This window comes from Pteronotus mesoamericanus, unplaced genomic scaffold (assembly GCF_021234165.1).
Source record: "Pteronotus mesoamericanus isolate MK-2021 breed Mesoamerican mustached bat unplaced genomic scaffold, CSHL_Meso_final contig_24, whole genome shotgun sequence".
Lineage (NCBI taxonomy): Eukaryota > Metazoa > Chordata > Mammalia > Chiroptera > Mormoopidae > Pteronotus > Pteronotus mesoamericanus.
The window spans coordinates 27637087-27648866 of record NW_026555100.1 but is presented as its reverse complement, the minus strand read 5'-3'; the positions used below and the strand labels follow the sequence as shown (position 1 = coordinate 27648866).

At 37.4% G+C, this 11780-nt stretch overlaps 1 protein-coding gene across 2 annotated transcripts in view; it reads right to left on the bottom strand.

Moving 5' to 3' along the window:
* Nucleotides 1–7705: 7705 nt before the first annotated feature.
* The window catches only part of HECTD2 (HECT domain E3 ubiquitin protein ligase 2), a 61191-nt gene continuing 57116 nt past the window's right edge, over nucleotides 7706–11780 (bottom strand). For both annotated transcript variants that reach the window (XM_054572843.1, XM_054572844.1), the window contains exons 20-21: nucleotides 11059–11202; nucleotides 7706–9855 (exon numbers count right to left, since the gene is read on the bottom strand). In XM_054572843.1, the coding sequence (XP_054428818.1) occupies nucleotides 9735–9855; nucleotides 11059–11202 (265 nt within the window). In that variant the 3' untranslated portion in view covers nucleotides 7706–9734. The remainder of the gene's footprint in view (nucleotides 9856–11058; nucleotides 11203–11780) is intronic.

Genomic DNA, 11780 nt, shown 5'->3' with positions numbered 1-11780 from the left:
ATAAGTACAATTAAGCATTACAGGAATGATTTAGAAAGTAAAACTCCCCTAGAATCCTGTCGCTGCCTCCTCCCTCTGCCCCCAGCCCACAGGATGACACTGTTATTAGTTTGGTTTAGATCCTTGTGGGCATTTTAAATGCCCACATGTGGTAGCAACCACACATCTGTTATTTTATGGAGCTGGGATGACACTAAACATGCTGCTCTGAAGGTTGCTTTTCATACTTAACTATGTCCTTTGGACATCTTTCCCGATAGCACATGTCTATCTAGTTCATTCCTTTCAATAAGAAGGTGTCTCCATAGTGCATTGGGGAAACTGGAAAAGGAAGGAAGCCATGAAGTCTGTAAGGCTTGTTTTCTTTTATTTTCAATATTATCTCTGTTGTGTTTAGGAAGATGATATATGGAATTATTTTTCAAATACGTTAGATATAAATGTAAAAACCACAAGAATGATGGTTGGATGGTTATACGTAATTAGTGAATAAATGGAAAGGACTCACTTTGTCATTTTGACCATTCCTTAGTGTTATGCCCGTTTTGCCTTCAGCTGGACTGTTTGAACAAACGGAAGACTGTCTGTGGTGGGCAGAGTGGTGGGCAGAATAGTAGCCCCCAAAGATGTCCACATCTTACTCCCGGGAACCTGTGAATATGTTATCTTACACGGCAAGCGGGGTTTTGCAGATGTGAGTAAATTAAGGAGTAAATTAAGGATCTTGGGATGGGCAGATTGTCCTGGATTATTGTGGTGGGTCCACTGAAACCACAGGCGCTCTTCTAAGTGAAAGAGGGAGCAGGAGGGCAGAGTGAGAGACTAGAAGATGCTACAGTGCTGGCTTTGAAGACAAAGGAAGGAGACCATGAGCCAAGGAATGTAGGCAGCCTCTAGAAGCTGGAAAAGACCAGGAAGCAGATTCTCCCCTAGAGCCTCTGGAAGGAATGCAGCCCGCGGACACCTTGATTTTAGCCTAGTTTCACACTTTTGATCTCCAGAACTGTAATAACTTTGTGCGGTTGAAGCCCCTAAGCTTGTGGTGATATGTTAGAGCAGCAATAACTAGTACGCCTACCTTCATTTATGTGTGTTGAATGCTGAGATGCCATTTGGTCTCCCTTGGATCCAAACACAAATACTATCTAAAATCATGACACATCTGAGCCTCCAGATGTTCAGGAACTAACAGAGTACTCAGTATAATATGCCCCTGGGGTAGGCCAAAGTCAGCTTGTAGAACTCATTTTAGGTTTCCAAAAGCAAAAAGAAAAACAATAGAATGGAGCCCATCGGTCTCCAGGAGGATGTGCATGGACCCTGGACATCCATGGATCCGAGAATTAAAAGGTCAACAGAGAGGTAGGTGGACTTGATATGGTTGAATCCTGGAGGCTCTGCCAGGTCACTTGTCCAACGTCACAGAACTGAGATGTCCTTTTACTCTTGATTCTATGATAGCTCCTCTGTTCCTTAAAGGGAATACCAAGCTTTGGGCGTCACTGGGGGATGGGAGGGGGAGAAGGGGCGGGCCCAGAATGTTTGGTAAAATTCACCTGTGAAGCCATCTGGTCCAGGGCTTTTGTTTGTTGCGAGGTTTTCTTAAAATTTTTTATTTTATTTTATTGTGCTTCAATTTCACTAGGTATAATCTGTATATGCAGATTCTCTGATTCTTCTTGATTTAGTTTTGGAAGATCGTACGTTTCTAGGAATTTATCCAATTCATCCAGGTTTGTTGGCATATAATTGTTCACAATATTTTCTTACAATCCTTTGTATGCTTTGGTGTCAGTTATTATTTCTCCCCTTTCATTTCTGATTTTATGTATTTGGATCCTTTCTATTTTTGTCCTGATGTGTCTGGTTAAAAGTTTGTCAACCTTGTTTTTCTCTTCCAAGACCCAGCTCTTTGTGCTGGCTTTTCAAAGAACCATCACATTTTTGTGGTTACTTCTAGAACTTTCTAATGCCCCTAGATTCCCCTTGTGACCTCAGACATCCTTCCCAGTGTCTATCATTATAAAGAGCCCCAGTCTTACTCCTCACACGATGGTGCCCCTGCATCTATCAACAGACTGGAGATGTCTGCCTGAGAACACGACTGTGATTTTTCCTAAGTGCATAGAGTTTATTTGGTACCTCTATCAAGTCCTACATAATGCAACTGACCAACAACAGTTAACACAGCACCCACCTGCGCTCTGTGTCTAAAAATGGTTTTTTCAATGTGGTATTTTCCAAGGATAGAAAGGAAAGTCAAGATTTCACAGTATCTTTTGTATCCTTTGAATCATTTTTGTATCTTTTGTATCATTTTTTAAGACTGGATTTTATTTCTGTTCTGACCTTGATTATTTCCTTCCTTCGGTTCACTTTGGGCTTTGTTTGTTGTTCTCTTTCATGTTTCTTTAAGTGCAAAGATAGATTGCTTATGTGAGCTTTTTCTTGTTTTTTTTTTAAGATAGGCCTGTAATGCTATGAATTTCCCTTTTAGGATTGCTTTCCCAGGGAACGGTTTTGTTCTCATTTTTATTTGTTTCAAGGTATCTTTTGATTTCTTTCTTGATCTCATTGTTGACCCATTCATTGTTTAATAACATGTAATTTAGCTTCCAAGTCTTTGTGTGTTTTTCAGTAATCATCTTGTGATTGATTTCTAGTTCATAGCATTATGGTCAGAGAAGACACTTGATATGATTTCAATCTTTTGAAATTTATTGAGACTTGTTTTGTGTCCTAACATGTGGTCCATCCTAGAAAACATTCCATGTGCACTTGAAAAGTATGTATATTCTGCTGCTTTGGGGTGAAATGCTCTGCAGATATTAATTAAAGCCATGTTATCTAGTGTGTCATTTAAGGCTGTGGTCACTTTGTTGGTTTTCTGCCTGGAAGATTTATCCATTGAAGTCAATGGAGTTAAAATCCCCAACTATGACTGTATTTCTGTTGAACTCTCCCTTTGTCTATCAAGATTTGTTTTACATAGTCAGGTTCTCCTATGTTGGGTGCATAAATGTTTACTATGGTTATATACTCTCGTTGGATTGTTTCTTTTATCATTATGTAGTTTCCTTTGTCTCTTACTTTGGCCTTGGTTTTAAAGTCTATTTTGTTGGATATAAGTATTGTTACTCCAACTTTTTTTTTTTTTCATTTTCATGAAATGTTTTTTCCCATCCCTTTACTTTTAGTCCATGTGTATCTTTCATTCTGCGGTGGGTCTCTTGTAGACAGCATATATATAGGTCTTGTTTTCTTATCTGTTCAGGTACCCTGTGTCTTTTGGTTGGGGCGTTTAAGCCATTTGCATTTAAGGTGATTATTGATAGATATGTGTAGTGCCATTTTATTGTTAGACTGTTTTCCTTTGTTGTTTTTTTTTTTTTCCTTTTTCCTCCTGCCTCTTCTTCAAGCAAGTCCTTTAACATTTGTTGCAGTACTATTTTAATGTTAAACTCCTTTAGCTTTTTCTTGTCTGGGAAGCTCTTATTTCTGCCCTTCGATTTTAAATGATAGCCTTTCTGGGTAAAGTAGCCTTGTTTGTAGGTCCTTGATTTTCATCATCTTGAATATTTCATGCCACTCCCTTCTGGCCTGAAATGTTTCTGTTGGGAAATCAGATGACAGTCTAACTGGTGCTCCCTTGTAGGTAAGTACCTGCTTTTCTCTTGTGGCTTTTAGGATTATCTCCTTGCTGTTAAGCCATGGCATTTTAATTATGATGTGTCTAGATGTAGGCCTCTTTGGGTCCAACTTGTTTGCAGCCCTCTGAGCTTCCTGGACTTGTGTCTTTTTCCTTCACCAGATTAGGGAAGTTTTAGGTCATTATTTCTTCAAATAGATTCTTGATCCTTTGCCAGCTCTCTTCTCCTTTTGGTATTCCTATGATGCAGATGTTGTTATACTTCATGTTGTCCAAGATGTTTCTTAAGTGCCCTCATTTTTTAAATTCCTTTTTCTTTTTGGTGCTCTGCCTGGCTGTTTTTTTCTATCTTGTATTCCAAGCTACTGATTTGAACCTCTGCTTCATTTAACCTACTATTTATTCCTTCCAGTGTATTATTTATTTCAGATATTGCATTATTTCTGACTGGTCCTTTTTCATGGTTTCTATATCTTTTTTCATGCTGTTGAAAATCCTTATAATCATTACTCTAAACTCACTGTCTGTTAAATTGCTTGCCTCCATTTCATCTAGTTCTTTTTCAGGAGAATTCTCTTGTTCTTTCATTTAGGATCTGTTTCTTTGTCTTCCAATTTTGGCAGCTTCTTTGTATTCTCATCCTTAGTTGTTAAACTAAATCAGTTGTTAAACTAATCAAGCTGTAGTTAGCAGCCTGGTGTAAGCTCCACAGGGCAGGGCAGAGTAATTCCTGTGGGCAGAGCTCTTGCTTCCCTTCAGGCTGATGCCGCTTGGAGAGGAGTGCCGTGCCTGAGAAAGATGGCTTCGGCAGCCCGGGGGATGTCTCAGCACAGGGATCCTGGAGACTGTTCCTTCAGTTCTCTCTCCAGAGCCCTCAACCCCAGACTCTCCTCAAGCATCTCTCCAGGGTAAGTGGCTACAAACAAAATTTTGTGCATTGGCCCTTTAAGAGTCTCTGCATCTCCAGCCTTCTCTCCCTGGCAGACAGAACTTGCTGCTTTTCACAGCTGGATGTTATCTGGGTTCCTTGCAGGCTCTAGTGCTGTAGGCTGGGGAGTCCATACTTCTCAAGGGAACTGCCCAGTCTCTGAAATATCCTTCCTGAACTTCAGCTGCTGCCCATGGGAGCCCTGCCAGCCTCTCCCTCCTCACTCTCTACATCTTGTTGTGGTGAAGTGGCTCTTCTGTCCTTGGTTATAAGGCTTCTCTCCATCTAGTGTTCAGTTGGTTATTCAGGATGATTTCTATACAAGTTAGTTGTAATTCAAGATTGGTCCTGGGAGGAGGTTAGTGTAGCTTCCACCTATTCCTCTGCCATCTTGGATCTCCCATTCAGTCATTTTGAATGAGATGGCCACTCAGTACACATGCTCACTCAATGGCATCTACCACTCCCACTGACTAGTACAGTGAAGTCTTCATTGTTCACGCATGCTCATCCCAGTCCACTCTCCTTGGCTGTCAGGTTACATAAATGTCACGCAAACCATTCTCATTATATTAACAATGACTGGACTTTTTCCAGACAGTCCTCTGTATGAGTTATGTATCACTTTTTTTATTTTACAGATGGGTAAACTGAAGTGAGATTTTATTTATCCCAAGTCATAGAGTCATTGGCAGATCTTGAATTCATATTGAAGCAGTGTTGCTCCTGTTAACAAAGGATTAATATCCAGAAAAAAAAAAACCTCCTAAAAACCAATGAGGAAAAGAAAATAGAAAAATATTAGGCAAAGAATATTGCACTGGCCACTCACAGAAGAAATGTGAATGGCCTGTAAATGTACAGAAAGGTGTTCAATTATGGAAATGCAAATTAAAACAAACTGGTACAACTAACAAAAAATGGCCAGCTAAAGCCAAGTGTTGGGGAGAATGAAAACTCTTACAATGTGGTAGAAATCACTGCTGGAACCACCACTCTGGAAAGAGCAATTGGACAGTATCTGGTAAGGCTGGAGAGATGAACCCTGTGGTTCAGCCATCCCACACCTGGGCTATGACCTACGGGCACCAGTGCATACACGCTCACCATGGGCAAGGTGCTCATCATAGCCTGGTTCGCAATGGAGGAAAGATCTCAATGTTAGTCTGTGGGAACATGCATCAACAAACTGGTACATTCACTTAATAGGATTCTATTCTGCCATTAAAATAGGTGAAGTATATCTAAATGTATGATCAGGGATAAACCTAGAAAAGACAGTATTGAGTGTGAAAATTTTGGAAAGGTAGAGTATAATATTAGATATGCAACTCTAATGATACTGCGTAGTGTTTACAAAGAGACACATTTGTAATACAAATATAAGACACTGTGGGAAGGATTCCCACCAAATGCAGTTCAATGGGGAAAAGAGAGACAGTATATGGGGGCCAGAGAAGTGCTCAAAAAGGGGCTTCCACTCCATCTGTCACATCTTATTTTTAAAAGCCCTTGCAAAATGTTAACATTTGTTAGATCTAAAAGTAGGAACATGTTTTATTACATTACTTTCTGAAAATTTTCTCTACATTTGAAATGTTTTACTAAAAATAAACTAATTTATTTTTGAATTTAAAAATTGTATCTTCTTACACATCTGTAAAATAGTATCTAAAATCCTTGCCTACTGAGACATCTGTAAGTTTAAATTCTAAAGCACTGTTTCAAGTAACAAATATTCTAACACAATTTTAATGCCTCAAAGGCACTTTGTGTTCTGGCATCTGTAACTGCATTCAATGTCTGATAATCAAAAAACCTCCAGAAGGCTTCAGAAGCAATGGTTGTAAGATGATATCACATTATATTGCTTACTCTATGCCAGGCACTATGTTCATTTAATCTTCCCTACAACCCTCTTTATGAAATAAGTAGGTTTATTATTTCCATTTTACAAATTATTTTATTTGCTAATTGAGGCACAAGGAGATAAAGTAACTTGCACCAAGAAACAGTAAACCCAAATCCAGGCAGTTTGGCATGACTGTATTTTTAAATAAAGTGTTTTTTTTAATTTATTGATTTGAGAGAGAAGGAGAAGGAGAAAAGAGAGGAGGGGGGAGGTGCAGGAGGGGGCGGGGGAAGAGAAGAAGCGAACAAGAGGGAGAGGGGGAGAGGAAGAGACAGACAGACAAACAGACATTGATTTGTTGTTCCACTTATTTATGCATTTATTGGTTGATTCTTGTGTGTCCTGATTGGGCATTGAACCTGTAACTTTGGCATATTGGGACGATGCTCTAACCAACTGAGCTAACTCGCCAGGGCCACAGTGCAATGCTTCACTACTACACTGGACTAAAGGCTATGTGGCCATTTGGGTGAACTGACCTTGCACACTCCCCTGTGAAAACCCACCGTAGTCTTCTTCCATTCACCACATTTTCTCCTACATTCTCATCATCTCTTTTTTCCTTAAGCATAGGCAATGTGGGCAAGGAAAAAAAGGCCACGCTAATAGTTTTGGGGAGAAATAATTAAAATCTGAAGTTGTCTATCTACAGCGAATGAAATGTCATACTTTCATTCCTGGGTGGCCTCCATGGCGTAACTCTAATTTGGTGGAACATGAGCATGACCATCCAGACACAGGATACTGTTTCAGAGTGAAAATCATGCTAAAGAAGTTAGTTACGTTTGGTGTCAATAACAACACACATTTCTGAAGCTATATGTATTAGCAATTTTCTTAAGCACTAGTTTAAGAAACAGTATAATGAAGAGAATGTTTGCACTTATAAAACATTTTAAACTTATGGTTTTAATTAATTGCCTGATATTTAAAAAAATAAACTGAAACCTGACTGATTGTATAACTTTAATATTTGAAAAATTTTACCCAGAAGTTAACAACTTAATACAATACAGATTTGTACAAAAAACAGATTAAAAACCTCTGATCATACAGACAAAAATATGACTAAGCAAAGGTTAAAAAAGGACATAACATTTAGTAAATAATGATAAATAGTGTGTAATGATTTTTTAGGTAACTGTGGAAGATACAAAAACTAAGAATTCATTAACAGATTATATAAAAAAGCAATTACATGAATTTTTAGCTGTTTAAATTAATGAATTATAACAGTAGTGTTTTTTTAAAAAAAATGAGGTATTATTACACTGTAAACCAAAAACAGCATAAATAAATAAAGGCAATGTGCAATTAAGTGATAAATGGTTATAAATTTCAACTGAACAACAGACAACGAAAGTTTTCCAGTTATTTACGGACTTTGTCTTTTAAAGATCTGGCTTGCTTGTATACTTCTTATTTAACCTATTGCTATACAAGCACGTCATTAAACATGCAGATGAAGCCAATACAATTGTCCATCTCTACCAAATAAAAACTTTGTTTTCATTTTATTTAAAACACTTAAATCTGGTTTCTTATACATGATTCTTTTGTGCTTATTAGTTAGTAGTAACCTACATTAAACAACTTACTTTCTAGTTCAAGCAGCATAAGAGAGAAGCAGTTTTATTTGCATTAGATTAAACACAGCAAACAAAATGAAACCAACGTGCCTTTAACTCGCTTAGGCTTTCCAAGATTTTTAAGAAACTCCTTTAAATAGTATATCCAAATGAAAAAGCAGAGTCACTTCTGTTTCAGAGAGAATAGTAAACCAAGATTCGTGGCCTAGCTTCAGAACTGCAGGAAAACAAGCTGATAAGTTCCTTCACCCTAAAAGAATTCTGCTGGTTGGGTGCAGGAAGCATAGCAATAAAAAAATAGCATAGCGCAGAAAAAATTGTGGGAAAGTATTATTTGCATATGAACCATATGCTGGTACTAAATGCTGGCTTCCTTGTTATTGCAAATATGTCTTTAGAGTTTCCTGAAGGAACATGGAGAAGTCTTGACTAGGAAATATTTATAGCATGCTAATAAAACTGCTTCATTTGCTGTAAATTAAAAAGAAAACCATTTACTGTCTGATTTAAAATACATTTTCTTTTTACATGCTACTTTATTAGGAACTCCAAAAAGGGTACGCTTGGATTTACTATATTCAGAATCCAGTGAAAAACAAACATTTTGATCGAAATGTTGAACTTGATTATTTTACACCAAGTACGTCATTTTGACAGAAATGTTACTGTATTCACTTTTGTCAAATATCTTATCCTAACCTTTTCCAAAAATTAGTGGTTTCAGTACAACTGATGATCAAAAAATATTACAAATAAGCCTTGTACATCAATCGAAGTATATATAAAAACAGTTATTTTCTTTTGTGCTTGTAATTGACTTAATTTATCAATGATTAGTTATCTGATTTCTTTTTTAATATCCCAACCCTTAAGAAGAAATGATCTTTATACAAATATTACAGAGTACTCAAAGTTACTACTGCCAATGTGCATGCAGACTAACAATACTAAAAAGAATATAACCTGAATCCAATTAGTCTGAAAATAGTGACACTCTTGTACAGTCATCTTTATTGATTTGTAAAAGCTGTATACACATCTAAAACCCTGAATTTACTTTGTAAAAATAAATCTTTAGCAATAAATGGCACTATCAAAATCCCATTATTCTCAGGCTATTCTGTATTTACATGCTTTTCGGCAACAGCTGAAAAGAATCTTATAGGACCAAAACCAGTATATGAAAAAACCCTGTAAATTGCATTTGCAATTATACTGTTGTTTACCTCTATATGAAAATACGGCTACATGCCTTACATTAATGATAATGTAGCTATCTGTGTTGCTGCTGTGTCCTAGCAGCACACAATCTGCCACTGGGTTCCACTATGTCATCGGTGCTTTCTTGACTGCTCCTTGCTTCCCCAGGGGGACACTTGTGACAAACTACTCACGGTGAATGATAAAGTGCTATAAAAAAGGACCGAACCCACACCTGTCTCTGCCATCTGGTCTCTTCCCTGTTGAAGCAATGTCTGTGTTTTTAGAAAATCATGCCTCCATTAACATACTTCATATTTGATTTTTTTTAAAAAATCGGTATTTTAAAGTTGGTGAGCTTTGTCAAGTTGTTTTGAGACGAATACATGAAAAGGTTAAAGGCACAATAAGAGGGAAGTGAATGCTACATATAAAATATGTTTCAAGTCTTTTAGGCTACTCAAGTCCAAAACCTTCCGAATTTGAAATTCCAATGATCAATTTCTGTTTCAGGTCCTTTTTGCTCTTGTAGGGGGGAAGGCAAAGTTGATTGAAGCAGGTGTGAGCCACAGGCAACCTAGGGAAAAATTATTTTTAAGATACTAAGCATTAAAGCCCACATAGAATGACTGCTAAGCGGCTTTCAAAACACCAGGACACGCACATTCAAATCTCTTTCATTTTCCCAAGAGAAGACTCATTCTTTCCTTTGCTGAATACTTACGAAGCACCTACTATGTAACGGGCATATTGCCAGACAGGAGGCTAGGATTACAGACAACACGGTCATTGTCTCTGCTCTCATGGAACCTTCACCCTGGAGGCATTGTTTTTGGATTCAGACAACTCTAAATTTGAATACTGCCTTCCTCACAGACTAGCTGCGGGGCCTTGTGAGTGGCTTCATGTCCCCAGATCTCAGTTTCCTCATCACCATGACAGGGTACACTATCCAACTGGGTGGTTGAAAAGATTAAAGGGCCATTTATATAAAACACCTAGCAGAATAGTATAGAGTATAACTGTTACTATTGTTCCAGTGTGAACTGTAAAAATCAAACCCAAAAACAAAAGAACATTTCTGAGACCCTTTCCTTCAGTCTTTATGAACCCTCCACCACCAGAATAGTTGTCAGTGGTTGAAGGGAGAAAGGAAAGGAAAAATTCCAGTTCAAAAATGAAGAGGCACTGACAGAACTCGGGGAACACAGCGGGCAGCAGGAAAAATGATTATAATCCCAGCAGTGCCTGCTCAGATCAGCTTTAGAAACTGCGAGGCTGGGAAAAGAAGTAAGTAGGTCAGTACTAATCCATCAACGTTATTAGGAAATAATGTAAAGCCACCATTGTCATCATCACTTTCATATGCAAAAAGCACTAAATTAAAAAAAAAAAAGAGGATTATTACTAGAGGCCCTTCTAGGACTAAGGATGATAGCCAAAACCCCCACCTTAGTATTTTTTAATAAAAACACCTTTAGATAAATATGAAGATTAGACAATACACTAATAAAAGCAAGCTAGTTCTAAAAGAGACTAGAAAGTAACAGGCTTAGCAATGCAAAAAGTTAATGGAAAGGAATTATCATCAGTTAGTACTGGTATGTCTGAAAAATTAATAGAGGACCTTAAGCAACAGCATCTCTCATTTCAAGACCATATTTACTCCCAAAGTTTTCCCATGAAGTTGCCTTTAAAATGAAAGAAGCCTCCAATTATAAGCATGTTATTATTAGCAAAACTTCTCGTTTAAAAATAAAATTATAATCTGGAAACTTACCAATTAGTAGAAGTCTCATTCTTTGAGATTTTGAAGTTCAAATCGGCCATCCCCCCCACAGGGACTCTGTCACTTCCTGTAGTAAAATGCAGCAACTTCTTTTGAAGATCAAGAGGGAATCCAAGCACGACATCCCAAAAGTATCTAGAGAACAGCAAAGGGAATATATATAACATGTCCTGAAAAAGTCCTGTAAATCAGAATAAAGCAGTGATTTTCAACCAGTACTGCAAGAATTTTTCCAAACATGCAATACCTGACTATTTAGTCAGGGGCACTGACCTCTTTTCCCTTAGATTGTCAAATAAGAAAAAAATGACAACAGCCAACACAACAATAACCTGTGGGAATGAATCAAAATTATGCGTTTTTTTCTTTGTCAGATTGGCAAAATATATATTTTTTGGTGTGGCACAGAAATTTAATAATTAGTTCATGTGTGCCATGAGATGAAAAAGGTTGAAAATCGCTGGAATAAAGAATATAAAGTGATAGTGGGAAAGAGGACAACTGTAACTGAAAAACAATTTTTAAAAAAGAATATAAAGTAGGCCGGAAGGAAAAGAAAAAAAAACTTCCTAAACATGTATAGTACCCTAACTGTGAAATTAAGGAATGACAAGCTTCTATACATGAATTAGATTTTTGACTAAGATTATTATAAACATACATTTTTATAAAATTATAAAAGTAGCCCAACGGTGGATAGCACAACAATTTTC